We start from the raw sequence: 21718 nt of genomic DNA on the forward strand, positions 1-21718 counted from the left end.
AATCAAGAACTGTATTTAGATTTAACCATGAATGATACAGGTCGAGGTAACTACCTTTAAGACATCCTGATGAAGACCCCAGACTATTCGATTCTATTACGGGCGAAACGTCGACATAGGATTGAGGCTGCACACGTTTATTAATTGTGGGACATTTAAGAACACTACAAGCTTTCAGTTGTATTGCAATGCAAACCAGTGGCTGCCTCTTTTGCTTTGTTTATACTCTACATATATTTTGATTTACTTTTTGCACATCACTTTTCACTGTGCCGTCTCTTTAGAGCACCTGAGTCATCGTATCAGTCTCACGATTGGTCTAAATATAAAGACAATATAATTATATCAATAAGTATTAATCTTGTATTTTTGATTGGTTTCTTGTTCAAGTAGATTTGATGTATTACAGATTACCTTTATTTGAGAAATAATTCTTTCCTATTTGAGGATTTCCTGGCAGAACACCATTGGTTAGTATTGGTCTAGCGACATGCCAGATGAAGAAGCCAGGGAGGATGGTGGAGCAGAAGAAGAAGAGTCAGGCTAGCCCATCTCCCTTAAAAGCTGTAGTTCCTCAACAACGGCTGACAACCGGGGGGATCCACCACAAACTTGTCATCAGTCCTTGCTGGTGAAAGACAGCTCACGTCTCTGGCTAGGGAAGCCTGTGACAAGAGTTCAAGAAGTGAGAGAGAGTGTAACACTAGGAGACAGAAGTATGATCTCTGGCTGAACCCCACTCCAGATGTTTGTGGGGGGCCATGGGGTGGGGGTGGGCTGATGGCCTTGGTGGACCCCAGAACACAACAACACACCTGACAACCTCATTATCAGTTGGACAGTACTGGTGCTTTGCAAACTCCACTCACGAAATGACCATCACTGTATGGTACCCACCATGACTGTACGTTTGTGTGTCCCATACTGGATGTTGGAACATTTATCTAGAAATCATTAACAGTTGGAAGGGATGTAGAATACCACCCGACTTCTACTATACATTGCAACCAACGTACACTCTGAAGGCCGGGCGCGGCAGAGGAGATAGATAAATGGGCAGGTGGTCGCTCCAGGCCCATTGCCGACCAGTGTAACACGTGTGTGCAGTACCCATCATTTAGCACTGACTGTCCGCGGCTGCGCTATACCACTGTCCGTAGGTCACAGCCATTGCAGTCTGGACCGTACCTTGTGGGGCGAGACTCGGACTGATTGCTGTATGGTTGGTCTCTGTCTGCAGTGGCACAAACAATCTGAGCACTGATGAATTATAATCACCAGTGCCTGAGATTAACTGAAGCATTCACACCATTCTTTCTTGTGCTGTTTCAGTGAGGCTCCCTAAGTAGGAGGGGCCCTGAGCTAGCTGTGCCATTGGACACAGGTGGCACCCCAATGATGACAGTCAAAAACACTGAAACCAGTTGTTTTTTACAATGAGGCAGTACGTGACGCGGATTTACGATATGTAGACGCTATGATGTTTCAGGTAATTTTAGATGTAGGACGATTATGTTCGGCTAATACGTAACTATAAGAGTATTTGGGTGTGTTCTTTTAATTGTTAAAATATCCCAATGATACTGACTCAACGTCAGACATTCTTAATTGTTTTGCTCACTCCACTTAATATTAGAGATAGTTTTTATAACATCGAACAATCATTATTTATTTAATATTTGTATGGGCAATTATCATGACAACATATACGCATGTTTCTTCATTTAGCGGGGCATATTTACAGGGACTTCTATTAACCATGTGGGGACTTAGGTCCCAAGTGTTATGGGTATCATAACTAATCATGATGGCATAGAAAGTTTGTCGAATTGGAGGAGGCAATTTTGACAAAAAGGGTGTAACCATTTCATTTTATGCTTGAGGTACATGCGAACATTTTTCTTTCCTTTTGTAGGACTAGTTGAAAGTTGATGAACTGAAATAATATCACCAATAGAAATGGAAGTTGGTTTCGGTATTTTGTACAATGAATGAGTTTTATGCGGACATTACCAAGGTTAGTATTAGACCAGACTTGTATTATAGTCAATATATATATATATTTTTTTTGGAGCCTGGTAGCTCATAATTTGTTCCTCCTCTCTTTTTACATTTAGAGGTTTGGATATAATTTGGAGACTTATGGACTAGTGGAGATATTAGGGTACTTTCCCTCTGACTGGTGTTGGGTGATATAAAGGTTTTTTTCTTATATTTGGAAAAAGGGTGATTTATCATTATACTTGTATTGAAGCTATCCCTATCACCTACATCTACCAACTCACTCTTGTATCAATCTCAACTATTGATATAGGTTGTAGGTTCTCTGTGGCACGATTTCTGACTATTTTTCGACACACTTTTGGTGAAATCTGAGTAACTTTGGTTGTCTATTCAGTTTTTGTAGTTACTATCGAATTGTATATTTTGTACATTTTTTAAATTATTAATACAATGTTTCAGATTATGATTTATCAGCCTTGAAGAAGTCCAGTGTATGGACAAAACACGTGTCGGCTGATGTTACATGTGGATTCAACAAACACCATTCGGTCCCACTGATTTAAAGCTTACTTTTGTGTTAGCCATTCAACAGTGGACTCTTATTGTATTAATTTGTATTATGTTTTTTACTATTTTGGATTTTTATTGTATTGTTTAGTATTGTATGTCATATATCATTGTCAATAATTTTGAAATAAATATTTTCATTGTATAATATCAGGAGAACCTACATTACTGAGGTTAATGACAATATAGGAGTATAAACATATTTTGGACTGTTTATCAATCACACAACTACTATTGGCTTCTCACAATTGGTACTATAAAAAAAAAAAAATTGTTGTGCTCCGCTAAAAATCTTTATTTGGTTCATTTGTTACCGGTTTTCCTTTTAGAAAATCTGGGAAGCACATCAGGGCAACGATGTGTCTTAGTGTATGAGCACCATCAAACAGAATACATACTTAAGAAAACTATGGGAATGTGCATTGATACTGCTGTTTAGTGTTGCCTAAATCATTTTTTTCGTAACATGAAACCATGATGGGGTAGCTTGGTCTGTAACCAAACACGAGGTCTGTGCTCGCACCGAGAAGTTGGGTGCGCCTAACAAGTTTCAGCACTGTAACTACACACCTTTAGTTTGTAATTATATTTTGAATATGGAATCAGAGGTAATCTATCCTGACAGATTCTTCTGGATGGATTGTCCACAGTGTGTCAGGCCAAGAGTCATTTGCATATGATTCATCTATGTCTCTGATGCCACGGATGCACTACAAAACAATGGATTGGATTGCGGCCCAGAGTAGTTGCCAGTGGCTGAGGTTCATTCAGACATTGCGCCCATCCGTTTTATGCTCCCCATTCATAGCTGCTTTAGCAATGGGTGAGATGATGAATTGATGTAGAATGTTATGAAATTCCCAATCTACATCATGCCTTACCTCACCCCTTCCTCAACACATGCTCAATTTATACAGCTCAAAGCACCTGCTGAAAATAACGACTGAAACGCAAAATGTCTCATTTACTGACAGAGTTACACACCTAGGCAGACACAGGAGAGCGTCACAGTTCTATAAGAAGCGCGTGGGGTACATGTTACAAGGTTGTGATAAAGTTCAGATTGCGCTGAAGAGGGCGGAGGTGACTGTGGTGATTGTGGGCCTGGACAACCACTGCGAGCCGGTCACCTGTCTTTAAGGAGCGCTTTGTGTGTGTGATGTAAACAAAGGGGGTTACAGGGGTTTAACTTGTCCACGGTATTTCCCTGTTATATCGAGTAACTGCAGCTCTCTTGTTGCTGCTGGTGGTGCACTAGAGGTGTCTTTGCTGTGGCTGGCCACATCTGGCTTCCAGTTCCCACTTCCGGATATCAGTTGTCCTTTGGTCCACTCTCTCCAGTGGTTTCAGGGCTTCTGGAGGACTGTTCACACTGGCTAAGGGTGCCCTCCACAGGCTGATGGCTACCACTGCTGCTGTCTGTGGCCCCCCTCCGTAGGGCACCATTGACACAGGATGCACCTTCTAGGGGCACGGCCTCCTTGCTGTGACTGCTATGGTCAGGCAGGTTGGTACCCCTGCATGCACCCTCTTCCTGGCACATGTCTGACAGGGGGATTGCATTATGCCCCTCATGTTGGTTGTGGGGGCAAGCAGTGCTGTTCCTGCTGGGAGGAAAGGTAAGACACAGGTGTTAGGAAAATATGTGCTATCCAGTGAAACCCTCTAGTTTTTAATTTCGCTTTCTGACAGCCTGTATTTGGAACTCTACTTTGTGGTGAGCCTTAACAGTGGAGTCTCACACTCTGCTGTGTGATGAGCCTTAACAGTGGAGTCTCACACTCTGCTGTGTGGTGAGCCTTAATGGTGGAGTCTCACACTCTGCTGTGTGGGGATCCTTAACAGTGGAGTCTCACACTCTCCTGTGTGGTGAGCCTTAACATTGAAGCTCAGTTTACCACTTTACATTAGATTATGACCTATAAGGTGTAGTGTTCGCCTGAGTGTGGATGCTACACAAGGATGGAGAGAGCTTGCAGACAGGGAAGTAGGTTTCAGAACATCCCTGAGGTTCTCTAAAGTGCACCAGGGAGGGATACAGATGCCCCTTTGAAGTGCCCTTACTGCTCCATTCTTCCCCACGGATGTTAATGCAGATAGTTATGAAGAGCAGAGGGACAATGGAAGCACCAGCGTCCTCATTACAAATCAGGTGGATTACTTTTCCCAGGGGGGATACCACTCCGCCTGATCGCGATTGACCTGGCATTCCCACAATTTAGTATTACTGGGTGTGTGAACACCAGTCCCACTTTATTCTAGGCAGTAATTTGGGCTGGTAAGATCTCACAAGGCTTTGACTGCAACAGCAGCTATGCCTCTATTGCCGTGCCAGTCTGGCCATTTCTTGTAATGCCTCCCCCTGCCAACACATATTTTTCCCCTTTCCCAACTTACACTTCCAATTCCTCTTCCTCCACCCCTTCCCAGCACCTGACAACCAGCTCACATTTACCACCTGGTAATGTGAGTGCTAATCCCCTCAGAACAAGGAAAACCATCTAAACTCAGAACAGGTATTTCTAATCGGGGGCTGGCGGGTAATTATACAGTAATGTGGGTACCACACAGTGATGGTCATTTCGTGGGAGGAGTCTGCAACCCGCCAGTACTGTGGAACTCATAATGAGATTGTCAGGTGTGTTGTTGTGTTCTGGGGTCCACCAAGGCCATCAGGCACCCCCTCCTCATTTCCTCCCACAAATCCCTCCTAAGCAGGGTGGAAAGTCTCACGGGAGGTAGAATTAGCCTAAGGTGCTAAGAGACAGAGTTGAACCACAAAGGGTCCCCGCTCACAGGGCAACACAGAAACCTGGGGCCTGATTTAGATCTCAGTGGATGGGTTACTCCATCACAACAGTGACGGATATTCCCTAAATCTCATTATATCCTATGGGATTTATATTTCCGCAGACAGGATATCCGTTACTGTTATGATGGGGTAACCCGTCCATTGAGATCTAAATCAGGCCCTTGGCCCTGACAGCACATTAAGTGCTTGAGCAGTAGCCACTCACCAGTGGTCACCTGGGCATGATGACCCTCATTCTTTCAGGAAAGTTTTTACTGTGCATTCAGTTCTATAACTTTACTATATATAAACCTTAGGAATAGAAAGACAGCCTTATATTTTTTCTCTTGCAGATTAAAGTGGGGCATTATAAAGGATTATTAGGAAACCAGAACTGAAAAACGAGATGTTTCAAATTGTGTCTTTCATATAAAGCATATAGTCAAACTATCGAATTTTGGGCAGCAATGTTTTGGATTTGTTTGGTGGACATACCACAATTTTGTTTTGAGGGTTCATACCAATCTTTACATTTTAAAATTTTAAATTGAACTTTTCTTACTGAATCACACCAAATAATGTAGGATCACAATATATACTGATGGCACCATACTAAGACATTGCTTGTTCTTGGGGAGCGAATATTGAACAAAATACATATTTCTTTATTCTAATATCGTAATCCTCAGGTATTTGATTTCCCATACACTCAGTTCTTATGGCATGGATGATTAATTTAAATGTGGTTTTATAATGTGTATTTGCAGTTTATCCTGCATCTTGTATAGTGTGGACAGGTGGAATGGATATTCTAACCTTCTTTTGAATAGTTGGCCACTATGTATGTACCAGGGCAGCAAATTAGCCCTTTAACATGCTACATATATGTTATAACCATAACCGGATGATGAATGTATTACAATTCATAGAAGTGACTTCGTACTCTAAGAATCATTTTAATTTTAACTATGGTATGCCAAAAATGTATAATATAGGCAATTATTAAAGAAATAGAAGGAGTTTAATATTTGGTCAGTATATTGAAGAATAGCGAGCCATCGGCTGAAGCAAAAGCAATTGAGTAAATATTTGTGATGCCAGTTTATTAACTTTGAACAAATATCTTATAGTATACTTTATGCAATCAAGATATTTATCCACTTGAGTGTTGTAAAATAGTAGTACAGTTAAAGATTTGCAATTATAAATTTGTACAATTGTTTCATATATTTTCCTAGTCTTGTGTTTTTAAAAAAATCTCCTTTTAGCTCTTATCTTTTTGTTGCTCTAAATCTCTCTGTATTTCCATAGTCATCAATTGTTTCATTGTTGTTCTATTTTGTTGCAATTTATTTGTGCCCTTTACAAATGAAATGTCCTGATGATGCTACTGGATTATCCTCTAGGTTGCAAAACGTGTTGGCTTTTTCTTCATTTTTAAGAATTAAAACTTTCCTTACTATTTTAAAAATGTAAATTAAAACAGTTTGAAGGTATTTGATGTAGGTTACTAGTTGAACCTTCAACCCTGTCTATTTGAATTTATTGTAGAGAGTGCCCGGTAGGGCCACTACATTTGTGAGATTCTATAGCTAGTCCTTTTTGGGCTTCCCTCATGTCTAATGTAAGGCCCCTTCAAGAATGGGCCTCTGTGTTGGCTGTGAGTGTGGAACCCTCTCTGCATTAGGTGCTCAGAGGTTGCTTAGCAACCTGGTGTAAAATATGAAGTATGCACTATGACTGAAATATTCATCTTTTGTTTTGAAAGGTCACAGAAAGGCCAATAGCTTTGATTGGGTTATTGTAAATGGCAAACGTTATAAAATGTTTTGTTAAACCCCATGGGCAGATGGTTGTTAAGGCTTCAAGCCTGATGTTGCTAATGTGAATATGCAATGTCTAAATCAATAGGCTTGGCTTTTTGCCAATGGATGGCAAATGTTACCTGTTTGATAAGTCTGCATTGTATGTTAATGAATTCTGATGTTACTGAATTCTGAGTTTCCAACCCACATCATCTGTCAGAAGAAGCCACCTTGGGAGTCAAGTGTTAAAGCAACTTGCTTGGTTTTCAGTTTGGGGCTCCTGGACGCTAGTGATAACCAACCTCATTTGATACAACGGGGGTCCACTACCCCTGGGTGCCCTATGGTTTGCATCCAGGAATGCCCCAACCATCTTCTAATTGACAAAACAGACAAAGGACATACATTTTACTGAACTCTACATCACAATGCATCAGATGCAATTGCATTTATGCATTTGACCCTGCACAGCCCTCTGCTGCCTTTCAGGTAGGTTCATACTATCCAAATCTTGCATTCATCATAACACACAGAGATTGTACATCTTTCATCTTGTGCCTTTTAAGATATCACTTCCAGGACAGTTATGCTGGGGTCTGCAGTGACTATATGTAGGTGTTAAGTTGTTAAGCCCAAGCCGAGGGCTCCAGATCATTCCCTAGCAAGCATTCCACTGGGATTGCGGAAGAGACCATTACCTGTTTCAGGCCAGTAACCTCTTGTAGGAAGCTGGCCTGGTGTGTGGTGGGTACCTAAGTGTAGGAGGCTGACCAGGCCTATAGTGGGTACCTGATGGTACTTACACCTTGTGTCAGGTCCAGTTATCCCTTATTAGTAGATTAGTAGTGTTCTAGCAGCTTAGGCTGATAGAGGTAGCTATAGCAGAGCAGTTTAGGCTGAACTAGGAGGCATGCAAAACTCCTACTATACCACTTATATCATATAGGTACTATATTCAGTACAATGGAATATACCAATGCTAATCCATACATCCTTATTTGGAGTCACTAATAGGGAAAGGCATGGTCTAAGGAAGTGTGTGTAGGTCAGGTTTGTGTGCTTTATCGTTCTTTTCTTCTGATGTTGTGATAAAACCTTTGGTGGCATGCTCAATGTATCAATGTACCACAGTGAACCATCTCATGGATAGGCTTGTACATGCCAAGTCCTTCCAAGCTGACTCCTGCTCCTGTTGTCCATAGCTCCTCCTTGCCCATATAGCATCACCCATCTGCCACCCAGGTAACTCCTGTGACTTGAGGAATGAGCAATGTCTGGTAAAGGGCATCTTTAGTTTGGATCCAACATTGTCCGTCAACACAGTCACTAACTGCTGTCTCACCGATGAGTGGCCTCCTAAACTCGCTAGGAGAAGAAACCATTCTCAACAGGAGTAAAATGGAAGATCAATTCATTGAAGGAGCAGGGACATGACATGCTTTGGGGGACTAGTCTTCAACAGAAGCTCCAGAAGAGGTGCACTTGGGGTAAGCACCGGATGGGGCAGGTTGGAGCAAATGCCAGTGAGTTCTCTTGAGCTGGTCATCTCCCACCTCACTGGTGCAAATTCTGGGGCACAGTCATCTACAGCAGTGGTTCCCAACCTTTTGACTTCTGTGGACCCCCACTTTCTAATTACTGGAACCCGGGTACCCCCACCGAATCATTATTGCAATCCGGGGACCCCCCACTAAGTCAATACTGAAAGCTGGGGACCTAATCTGTTAATATTATTTAATTTTCTAAGCAGTTGCGGATCCCCTGAGGACGCTTCGCAGACCCCTAGGGGTCCCCGGACCACAGGTTGGGATACACCGATCTACAGGTCTCATCTGTGTATCATAACAAAAGCTAGCAGCAGGGCTCTTTCGCTATATGAGCCACTCAGGTGTTCGCCCCTGCCCTTCTTTTCCCATGCTAGGACAGTTACACCCATGTGATACTTCTGCTCTGATCACTCTTCCTGCTAGTATGTGAATAAGTCAGAATGATGTGGCTAGGACTGTTCCAGGTGGTTGTCCACTTTGGGAAGGTTGTTGACGCGTAGCCTCCCTTTCTGCCTCTGAGGGCTAGGTCAGTATGATGACCTCTGATATCGGACCTGATCCTAACAAGAAAATATATGGGCAGAGAGGATGTTGGAACGGCAGCAAGGGTAAGAGCCCCACAAGGAATAAGAATTCTCTTCTTTGCTCCAAAGTAAGTCAGTGTGCTTACTGTTGGGCACCAAAGGTGAATGTCTGATAGGAATCAAAGGGATCAGAATAATTACAGTTGAGGTCCTAAAGAAAGGTGACAACGTTTTGGCGCAAGTAGGCTGAAACATGTCGACCGTTTTTACAGATCTGGAGGATATATAATTTATTCTAGTCACATCACAGCCGCTTCTTAATCTTACAGTTATCCCTGTGGGAATAAAATTACATATTGTTTGGGGATAATAGATCATTTTAATCTCACTACACACTGGTTCACAGATCCCACCACGTTTGCATGTCAGGAGACTCTCCCTCCTGGTGGAGGTAGGACCCCCTGATGATGCAATGGCCTACTAGTACATCAGTGAGAAGTAATATACTGCTGATAGAAACTGGCTATTGAGGGTCATAAACAATTTTTTAAGAGATTTCTGATTTTGAGAATGGTGTGGTTTCACTCCTTTTTTTTTAACCTGATCCGAACTAGCCAGTGTGAGAAGGAAGGAATGACGGATGAAAGGAAGGGGGCAAGGGAGGAATGATCAATTGAAGGAAAGACAAAGGGGGGAAAAGTAAATATAATTGAAAATAAAGAAAATTGAATGTATGGAATGGTGGAATAGAGATTAGAGGATACAAGGCTGAGTGTATCAGTTGGTGAAAGATTGAAAGGCTTAATAGATAACAGGATGGAATGGTAGAAAGAATGCTTTCAGCTTGCACTTTGCTGTCACAGATATGTTTCAAAAGTGGTTTGTTTGCAATTCCTGGCTCCTACCTTGGGAGAAGGACAGGTTGAACCAGCGATGAATCGAGATCTTACCAAAGTTGGTTCCTCATGATGCATAACAAAGGCCCCTGCAGACCCTGCACCTCAGGGTCCCTTTACCATATTCTGCAGGGAGGCCCCATTAGTTTATGTTACACCACTGACTCCACCTTATTCAAGACCTAACTAAATTCACCCTGTATGATGTGAGCAGTGGTTTTTGATGTGTTGGTTCTTCTTGGGAGTCCAGGGACGCCAGATCCAGTCAAAGGCAGAGGGCCTGATTTATATTTTGGTGGGCAGGTTACTCAGTCGCTACGGCGATGGATATCCCGTCCGCCAAAATATAAATCCCATAGGATATAATGGAGTTTTATTTCAGCGGAAGGGATATCCGTCACCGTTGTGATGAAGTAAGACCTCCGCCAAACTCTAACTTAGACCCACAGACGTTTACCCTAAACAGTCAGTGCAGTGTCTGAAATGTGACTCTTTGTTTAACTGCAAGCCCATAATGGGATGGTTGTAGTTCTCAAGCACCTCTTTGACTTTGATATTCCCCCCTTCCTTACCCACATACAACTTTATAACATGGTGCTTAACAATGCCATACCATGCACCAGGTCATTCTATTACATCGCCTGTGCAGCTGCTGCACACCACCCAGTGTTAAAAAAGACAGTCACCTCCTTCTATTGCTCATACCTCCATCATCCCTACTTACCTGTCCCCTTCCACATCTTCAATGGTCTCAGGCAGGTGCACATGAGTGGTCTCTGGCAACAGGAAGGCCACACTCCCACACAGCAGGGCTACAATGCTAAATATAAGTGACGGAAGGAGGACCCAGAAGTCTTCAAACAGCATCATAAGGGGGGCCATGGCACTCGCTAACCGTGCCACGAAGGAAGTAAGTCCAAGGCCAGTCTGTCTGTAGAGAGCAGGAACAGAGGTACACAGATTAATTAGTGCAGCTACCAGTAGCTCTCCGGGCGCCACTCTTCATTTCACATAGAAGTACACAGATTCTTTAGCACGGCTACCGGCGGGTCACCTGGCACCACCCTTCACTTCACACAGAACTCCACATGTTCATTAGCGCACCACACTTCACTTCACACAGATGTATACACATTGATTAGCATGGCCACCAGTAGCTCTCCCAGCACCACTCTTCACACAGAAGTATACAGGGCCATTAGTGCGGCTACCAGCAGCTCACCTGGCACCACCCTTCACTTCAACAGAAGTACACATATTCTTTGGCACGGCTACCGGCGGGTCACCCGGCACCACCCTTCACTTCACACAGAACTCCACATGTTCATTAGCGCACCACACTTCACTTCACACAGATGTATACACATTGATTAGCTTGGTCACCAGTGGCTCACCCAGCACTACTCTTCCCACAGAAGTATACAGGGCCATTAGTGTGGCTACAGGCGGCTCACCTGGCACCACCCTTCACATCAACAGAAGTACACATATTCTTTGGCACGGCTACCGGCTGGTCACCCGGCACCACCCTTTACTTCACACAGAACTCCACATGTTCATCAGTGCACCACACTTCACTTCACACAGTTGTATACACATTGATTAGCGTGGCCACCAGTAGCTCCCCCAGCACCACTCTACACACAGAAGTATACAGGGCCATTAGTGCGGCTACCAGCGGCTCACCTGGCACCACCCTTCACTTCAACAGAAGTACACATATTCTTTGGCATGGCTACCGGCGGGTCACCCGGCACCACTCTTCACTTCACACGGAACTCCACATGTTCATTAGCGCACCACACTTCACTTCACATAGAAGTATACACATTGATTAGAGTGGCCACCAGTGGCTCACCCAGCACCACTCTTCACACAGAAGTATACAGGGCCATTAGTGCGGCTACCGGCGGCTCACCTGGCACCACCCTTCACTTCAACAGAAGTACACATATTCTTTGACACGGCTACCGGCGGGTCACCCGGCACCACCCTTCACTTTACACAGAACTCCACATGTTCATCAGTGCACCACACTTCACTTCACACAGATGTATACACATTGATTAGCGTGGCCATCAGTAGCTCACCCAGCACCACCTTCACTTTACAAAAAGTGCACAGGTTCATTAGTGTGGCTACTATTGGCTCAACCCGCGCCACCCTTCATTTCGCACAGAAGCACACAGTTTGCTTAGTGGAGCCTGTAGGAGGCTGGCCTGATTTGTAGTATACCAGGTCCAGTTATCCCTTATTAGTGAAATGTAGACAATGTCTAGAAGCCAGGCTCTCTAGAGGTAGCTGTAGCTGAGCAGGCAAGGCTTGTCTAGGTGACATGCAAAGCTCATGCAATCGCACAGTAATCACACAGTACTCAAACACATGAAAGAAAATACTCAGGCCCTCATTACAACCCTGGCAGACGGTGTTAATTTGGCAGTAGCACCGCCAACAGGCTGGCGGTAACCACCGCCAAATTATGACACTGGCGGTTTGGCTCATGCCAAACCACCAATGTGCCACACCATCTGCCACAGCGGTAACGATCGCCAGGCTGGAGACATCAGTCTCCAGGCTGGCGGCAGTCACTAGTCCGCCTGCAGGATAATGACCCCGCATACCGCCATGGTTTTCGTGGCAGCTGTACCGCCATGAAAACCATGGTGGTAGGCACTATCAGTGCCAGGGAAGGGATTCCCTGGCACTGATACGGGTCTCCCTCGCCCCCTCCCCACAGTCCTACCCCAACAGCCACGGCCCCCCTACCACTCCCCAAAGCTGATAGGACCCCCTTCCCTCCCCCGCCCCCAAACTCCATGGGTCCCCTCATACATACCCCTCACCCCCTCACTGACGCATGCACTCACCCCTCACTCACATGCACACGCACAGACATGCACACATGCATGCACACATACACAATACACCCCCAACACATACCACACACCCCGCATTCCTACAGGCATTCACACACCCCCTCTATACACACACAGTCACACCCCCATTCACGCACACGACATACAACACCCCCCACCCCCCTCCCCTGTCGGATGATCACCTTGCCTGTCTCAGTGGTCATCCGGGAGGGAACGGGCTCCATGGGGCCTGCTCGGCCGGCAGCACCCCGTCACCACAACACCGCCATGCCGAATACTGTAAAGTAATAACGTATAACGTAATTCGGTGGGAGGTGTTGTGATGACATGGCGGTGACGGAGGAGCAACCTCCACTGCACCTCCGACCTCCAGTATGGCTGCTGGCGGCTTTCCGCCCAAATTGTGGTGGAGAGTCGCCAGCAGTCATAATATGGTGGTCGGAAGACTGCCAACACTGGCGGTCTTTAATTTGGAGGGACTTCAGCAGTCTTCATAGAAGACCGCCAAAGTCATATTGAGGACCTCAGTGTTACAAAAATAAAGGTACTTTATTGTGGTGAAACGAATACCAAAAATACCATAGAGACTATGGCCCTCATTACAACCTTGGTGGGAGGCGGAGGCGCAAACCCGCCGGCCGCATTACAACATCCCTGCTGGGCCGGCGGGTGGAAACAGAGTTTCCGCCCGCCGGCCCAGCGGGAATGTCGGCCGCAACATTGTGGCCAGCTCCTAATGGAGCCAGAGGTGTTGCGGCCCTGCGACTGGTGCAGCTGCACCCGTCGCGCTTTTCACTGTCTGCTGTGCAGACAGTGAAAAGCAGGGTGTGGCTGTGCCTGTGGGCCCTGAAACTCCCCTTCTCGCCAGTCTTTCCATGGTAGTCTCTACTGACATGGACAGGCTGGCAGGAGGCGGAGTCATAATCCCCAGGGCAGCATTGTCCACTGGCACAACAATGGCGGGAAACCGCCGGTCCCGGCGGTGCGACCGCGGCGGTAAAACAACCCTGGTGGTCTTTGACTGTCAGGGTTGCAATGAGGGCCTATATTCCCTTAGGAGGTAAGTAATACATACATTAAATACACTAGAATGCAGAAACAGGTGTAAAAACAGTGCAAATGGTGAAAATCACAATAGTTAGAAATGGGCCTGTGGGAACACAAGCCATATACTAAGAAAGTGGAATGCGAAAGTCAGTCTCCCACCTAGGCAAGTGTAGTGTGTAGAGGGTAGCTGGGAGTACTGGAAAACCCCGAAGGTAAGTACTAGAACCCACCCCAGTGCCCAAGAAAGCAGGAGTAAATCACAGTAACTTTCCCAGCACACACAGAAACGAAAAGAATAATTATGCAAGAACCAGGGGACTGCAAGACACCAACAATGGATTCCTGGACTTTAGGACCGGTGGAAAAAGGGGACCAAGTGCAAGAAGCACAGAAGAGTCCAGTGAGAACAGGAGCCCCTGCTAACCCGGATGAAGACGAACCACTGGTGAAGAAGAACAGTCAGTACTGAACCCAAGAAGATAGAGTCAGGTTCCTGGTTGGTGCAAGTGACGTCCCATGCCGGATGGAGGACTGCAGTCTGGTTTGTATCACTGGAGTCCGCCAACAAGCTTTGGCACATGCAAAGATCACGGTTAGAGGAAAATGACGCTGCCTGGGACCAGGAAGGACCAGGTGGACTCTACCCAGGAGGGGAAGTCAGAGAGGGCTCTCGGCAACTCAGAGAGCCCACAGAAGACCAGGCAGCGCACACAGGAGTCCCACAGCATGGGGACAAAGAGGTTGCTGAACAGGCCCACGCAGCACTACGACTAAGGCTCCCACGCTGCTGGAGAACCACTCCGGAAGCTATGCATCGCAGGATAGAGTGCTGGAGGCCAGAGCTACAAAATGCACAAAGGACTTGGAGGAAGCATGCCAACAAGCTTTGGCAGCTGCAAAAGACGCAGTGCATAGGGGTACTGTCTTGCGTGGGAGGCAAACTCTTACCGCTAACAAAGTTGGACAGTGGGACGTGAGGACCATCGGGACCACTTCAGTCCATCACCCGTGATGCAGGATCCATGTAGCTCTTCAGGAGAGGGGATCTCCTGCCAGTCGTTGTTGCAGTAGGTGCCTGCTGAAGCAGGGGAGTGACTTCACCCCTAGGGAGATTCCTTCGCTCTTCTGATGCAGCCTGAAGACTGGCTGTCTTCAGAGGATGCACGAGTGGGAAACAGTTGCAGCTGCTGGCAGGAGCCGGAGATACAATGTTGCAGAAGGTGTCTTGCTTCTTTGTTGCAGCTTGTAGGGTTACTGGAGGGTCCAGATCCAGTTTCTTCAGTGAGAAGTCGAAGTAGAGGATGCAGAGGATTCCTGCTGGAGTCCTGGAATCCGAATCTGAAGAACCACCGAAAGGAGAGACCCTAAATAGCGAGGGGAGGGCTCTGACGTCACCTGCTGGTACTGGCCCCTCAGATACTTCCAGAGTTCCCTGCCAACCTTGGATCCAAGATGGCAAAAGCCAGGGACCCTCTGGAGGAGCTCTGAGCACCACCCCTGGGGTGGTGATGGAACACTCCCCTTTCCTTTGTCCAGTTTCGCACCAGATCAGAGACTGAGGGTCCTTGAACTGGGATAGACTGGTTTATGCAGAGAGGGCACCAAATGTGCTGTTCAAAGCATTTCCAGTGGCTTGGGGGGGGCAACTGTAACACCTATTTCCAAAGGGAAAGGTGTTACACCTCTCTCCCAACGGAAATCCTTTGTTCTGCCTTCCTGGGCTTGAGCTTCTCAAGCAACAGGATGGCAGAAACCTGTCTGTGAGGTGGCAGCAGCTGGGGCTGCCTGGAAAACCTCAGAAGGCTGAAATGGCAATACTGGGGGTCATCTAAGGAGCTCCCAGAGTGCATGGAATCATAAAACCAATGCTTGCCACCTTGGGGTATGATTCCAACATGTTTGATACCAAACATACCTATATTCGGAGTTACCATTATGTAGCTGGACATAGGTAGTGACCTATGTCCAGTGTACGTGTAAAATGGTGTCCTCACACTTACAAAGTCAGGGAAAATGGTCTGGGAGGTCATGGGGGTACCTCTGCTAGTGCAGGGGTGCCCTCACATACAGGTACTTTGCACCGAGGTGTGACTTATAAGTGACCGGGTGCAGTGTAAATGGCAGTGAAAGGGTGCTTGCACCTTTTCACGCAGGCTGCAATGGCAGTCCTGCAGAAACCTTTGCATGGGCTCCTTATGGGTGGCAAAAGATATGCTTCAGCCCATAGGGATCCCCTGGAACCCCAAATGCCCTGGGTACCTAGGTATCATATACTAGGGACTTATAAGAGGCACCAGTATGCCAATTGTGGGCGAAATACTCTGTTAAAAGTATTTCACAACCAAATTTGGAGGAGAGAGAGCATAATCACTGGGGTCCTGGTAAGTAGGATCCCAGTGAACACAGTCAAGCGCACTGACATCAGGCAGAAAATAGGGGTAACCATGCCAAGAAAGAGTGTACTTTCCTACACAGCCACCTCTGCTCAGCCGGCACCACCCTTCACTTCACACAGAAATACACACATCCATTAGTGTGGCTACCAGTGACTCACAAAGCACAACCCTTCACTTAACACAGAAGTGTACAGGTTCATTAGTGTGGCTACCAGCGGTTCACCTGTCACCACTAGTACAAGATCCATCACAACACACATACGCACACAGTTTATTTAGTGTGACTACCAGTGGCTCAGTGTCACCACACTTGACTACACACTCATAGAAATACAGATTCTTCATTGTAAATACCAACAACTTTCCCCACACCATCTTTCACTAATCACACTTAAATACACCAACTCTGTGTTGTGGCTGCCACTGGTCACCTAGCACCATCCTTCACTAGAAGCACATCCAAACACACAGTCTCCACCGTGAATACAACTCGCTACTCATGTATCATTGTTCATTACTCATACATAGGCATGCAGAGTCTTGGGTGTGCCCCAGAGTCTTGAGTGTAGTGTGTAGAGTCTTGATTGTGCCCCCCCAGCGTCTTGAGTGTGGCCCCCAGAGTCCTGAGGATGGCTGCAGGGTACTGAGTGTGGCCCCAGAGTCTTGAGAGTGGCCCCCAGCGTCTTGAGTGTGGCCCTCAGTCTTGAGTATGGCCACAGGGTACTGAGTGTGGCCCCAGAGTCTTGAGTGTGGCCCTCAGTCTTGAGTATGGCCACAGGGTACTGAGTGTGGCCCCAGAGTCTTGAGTGTGGCTCCCAGAGTCATGAGTCTGTCCCCGGGCTCTCCCAGCCGCATACTTCACTAGAGACACACTGTTCACAGACTCAAGTGCAGAAACTACTGGCTCACCAGCATCTTCATTCACCACAGACATTTAGGGGGATATTTATAGTCCCCTTGCGCCACCTTGTGCCACATTAACATAAGTATATATGACGTTAATGTGGCCCAACGAGGCCTAATTCTCCGTGCCGTATTTACAGGGTGGAGCAATGCATGCATTGCGCCACCCGTAACCCTTTGCGCTACATTATGCCTGCGCCAGGCATTATGGCCCTCATTCTGACCTTGGCGGTCGGCGGAGAGGCGGCGGTCGGACCGCGAACAGACCGGCGGTCCAAAAAATGGCATTCTGACCGCGGCGGTCACCGCCGCGATCGACCGCCACTTTCCCACTCCGACCGCCACGGCGGTCATGACCGACGGGCTGGAGTTTGCGCACTCCGGCCCGGCGGTCGACCCAAGACCGCCAACCGTATCATGACCCTGCTTACCGCCGCGGTTTTTGGCGGTCGGGAACCGCCATGCGAACCATGGCGGTAGGCACTATCGGGGCCAGGGAATTCCTTCCCTGGCACTGATAGGGGTCTCCCCCACCCCCCACTACCCCCCACGAGTCCTCCCCCCACACCCTCCACCCCCCCAGAGGTGGTACGAACCCCCTGCACCCCCCACCCCGACATGCACATACACGCACCCCGACATGCACGCACCCCCAACATGCACATATGCACACCCCCTACACACACACATACACAACGGGGGCACATACCCGCACACATACATGCCAACATGCGCACCCGCCGAACTACACACATTGCCCATAGGCACAGCAGCACCCCCCGCCCGCATGCACGCACTCACACACCCCCTCTACACACCCCCATGCACGCACACATCACACAACACCCCCCCACCCCCTCCCCTCACAGACGATCAACTTACCTTGTGCGTTGGTCCTCCGGGAGGCGACGGGAGCCATAGGGACGTGACCGCCAACAGAAGACCGCCACACAGAAATGTGGGTCGTAATTCTGGGGGCGGTGTTCTGTTGGCGTGGCGGTGGAGGTTGACCAGTCTCCACTTTCACGCCGACCGCCAGTGTGGCTGCTGGCGGTTTTCCGGCAGAACGCTCCCAGCGGTCGGAATACGCGCAGCGGCATACCGCCGCGGTCGGCGGTCTTTACCGCGGCGGTAACTCGGCGGTCTTGCGAAAAGACCGCCAAGGTCAGAATGAGGGCCTATGTATGCAAAGGGGGCGTTCCCCCGTTATGGGAGCTGAAAAAATGGCGTAAGGAAATCTATGAGATTCCCTTGCGCCATTTTTTTACAGCACTTTTAATGCCGGCTCAAGAGCAGGAGTTGAAAGAGAGCGCCAATATCGTGGCTCTACTCCTGCAGAGTACATCAATAGCATCATGTGAAATTATGCTGTTGTCTCCTACCTTGCGCGATGGTGCGCCGTATTTTAAATACAGTGTACACATGGTGGCGGTAGGGGGGTACTAAGGGGCGCATTGAATGTGGCCCAGCACTGGGTACCCAGTCTCTGGTGGGTGCAGGTACACTTGTCCCCTAGCACCATACTTTACTTATCACATATCGGCGCAAAGAGTCTGCAGTGTGGATATCAGTTGCTCACCAGCTCCATCATTCAGTTCACGCACATAAGTAAGAAAGCTGCAGCGTGTAAACTACTGGCCCTCCAAGCACCATTCTTCACCACACCCACATAAGTACACCGCCTACAGTCTAGAACCCCTTGACTCTACCAGCAACCCCCTTCATTACAGACATAAATGTGCTGTGTCCCTGGTGTGCTTGATACTGGTTCCCCAAGCAACATCCTTTACTGAAGATGCATAATTATGCAGATCCTTCGGAGAGAAGAAACGGTCTCGGTTTGTGAGTTTGAAAGGGTGGTAGAGATCCCCACACAGTTGAACTGTGTATGGGGGGAGGGTGTTTGAGGACCCCTGAGATCTGAGTTCTCACCTCCTAAAGGGCATCCTCTGTGGGGCTGTCCAACTGTGTGCTATCTGTATCACTGGGCCTCTCAATGGCTTTTTGTCCCTGCACCCCCCTCTGTAATTTGGTGCTGGCACAAAAGCAAAGGAGTTACTCATTTGCACAATTCCACACCCCCATAAAAATGCAACACCCCTTCTTGGGATTGCACTGGCTCACATTTATTACCAGCACAATTGATACACTCACTAAAGTACCAGAGGGGCAAAAATGTGGCACAAACTCCTGTTGCTCCCCAGGGCACTTTTCTATAAGATGGCCCCTTTTCAGCATATTCTCAAAGACATTCTCAAAGCTGTCTCTGTCTCAACATAGGTCTGGGGAAATTCAACCACATCACCCGTGTTCCAATTACATTGGCTCCAGTTTTCAGGTCCATATAACCTTCAAGGTCACCTGAAATCATACCCCAATTTCCTTGGCAAAGAAACTGACCACTTCAGGTGAGCAACGTCATACCAGAAGCCATGCCCTCTCCAGGCTAGAGAAGAAAACGTGCAATAAAGAAAGAAAAAACAGATGATAGGCCTCCTCAGACTGTGGTCTTTGGTTGTGCGACAACAATCCTTTCTGATATCAGAATTGCACCACAACTCCTGCAATCCAGAAAGTAGCTGAAGGCTTGCTTCTTAAAGGAAAAGTATATCTCCGCATAACATGAACTAACCTATTACCTGGGGCCCTGTAAGGAATCCTGAATTGTACCGATGGGCCCTGTCCATTCTGCAGCATGCCATTGCCTTCAAGCTAGGTGTGTGCTATATACCTTTACTTATGCACATCCATCCATAACCACTGCCATGCCTCTATTAACACCAGTGTGCAGAGACCTCACTGCAGAGACCACAGGACTCACCACCACCTCCATCTTACTTTTGTGTCATTGAACTTGTCATACCATGTTGATTGCAACTAATTCTTACTCTGAAATGCTGATATTAGCTCTGTGCTCCTATACTGCACTTAAAACACTTGTTGCCAGGTCCCTGCAGTCAACCAAAACCAGCTTTCTTCTGTGAATTCACCATAACAAGTAATGTCAGTAGTGACCCTGTGCTTTATCGCAATAGCCTGGGAGAAATACTTATTTCCTGGATACTAGCCTTTCTTGTCAATACTCGAGTACCTTTCCACATGCTCAGACCACAATACTCAACAGCCCATCGTTCAGTTGTCCTTCCACCTTCATCATGGAGGTCCAATCACTACACTGGTGTTACTAGCCCCCGCTGTTAGGCCACTTCATGCTAGCTCTCCAAACACACTAGAAACATGAATTGGTCACCCTCTTGTCCTGATGGCCGAGCCACACACAGCAGTTCTTTCTATGCAAGATAAGCCTTATACGTCCCTCCAAAGCATTCCTTCTTTGTGGCTTTGTAGAGTTAAGAACTATGGGATCTTTATTTCTATGTGAGCAGGCCCGTCTTTAAGATGTAATACAACTGCTACAGTGCTGAATAGAACATTTCCATGTGTCTTTTGATAGCATGTTCCACAGAAATACTTTCCACCTTAGCAAGTGATCTGACACCACAGCATATCCTTATTCTACTTTATACTCAAATCCATTTGATATCATGCAGGTTTTTACTATTTACGTCACGTTGCCAATATCTTTTTACATCATGATGCTCAGACTTAATGACCTATGTTTCTCTTGCAAGCCTCACACATTGTATACACTGTGTACCCAGAATCCTTTCAATTTAGTTATGTCAGATGACTTTTAGTAATTTGTTAACAATGCTGGCACCCTGAAGAAGGCCAGAAATCATATTCTTTGCCGAAACATATGCAGGTAATTTCCATTGTGTTCTATGTACTGAAGCAAATGACTGCCTGTGTAGTATGTGTTACACTAGCATGTGGAACCACCTTTTAGCCTGTGCAGCTCTTCCCCGAGTAACCTTAAAGCACTGTGAAAAACTTTCCAAACTACACTGACGCTAACTACAAGGGTTTATTGATTTAAAATCACTAAAAAAGAACATATGCATTTGTAAAGTTTATTCTCACACATCTGAGATGTAATCAACAATTGACAAGTTATACTTGGCTGTTCAGACACTGGTATAACAATATGATGTTGAATATCACAGAAATCCAGTGATCGGTCCAAGCTAGCTAGACATATTATAATTTGTTTTCTGAGCTCTAATTGCATCCTATTGGTTCCTCTGTTCTCTTGAACATGTAAGTCATCAAATTAGTAATGGAATACTCTAGTAACACATTGTCATCTTCCTTGCATTCAGAGTATAAAGGATTCATGCAGGTATTTGCAGCTGGGAGTAGGTTATGTAAAGTTTACGCCTAGACACAGAGATTACACCCAAATCAAAATGCTTGCATTGAGTTGAGTATAATGTTATGAAACAGTGGATGTTTTTTACA

At 46.6% G+C, this 21718-nt stretch overlaps 1 protein-coding gene across 2 annotated transcripts in view; it reads right to left on the reverse strand.

Annotated features, from left to right (window-relative positions):
* Positions 1-449: 449 nt before the first annotated feature.
* The window catches only part of LOC138296894 (solute carrier family 22 member 7-like), a 259538-nt gene continuing 238269 nt past the window's right edge, over positions 450-21718 (reverse strand). Inside the window, exons 9-10 of one of the 2 annotated variants that reach the window (XM_069236390.1) lie at positions 10859-11065; positions 450-4175 (exon numbers count right to left, since the gene is read on the reverse strand). In XM_069236390.1, coding sequence (XP_069092491.1) covers positions 3884-4175; positions 10859-11065 — 499 coding nt within the window. In that variant the 3' untranslated portion in view covers positions 450-3883. Of the gene's footprint in view, positions 4179-10858; positions 11066-21718 lie in introns of both variants that reach the window. The other variant, XM_069236389.1, reaches the window with a different exon arrangement.

This window comes from Pleurodeles waltl, chromosome 5, assembly GCF_031143425.1.
Source record: "Pleurodeles waltl isolate 20211129_DDA chromosome 5, aPleWal1.hap1.20221129, whole genome shotgun sequence".
Lineage (NCBI taxonomy): Eukaryota > Metazoa > Chordata > Amphibia > Caudata > Salamandridae > Pleurodeles > Pleurodeles waltl.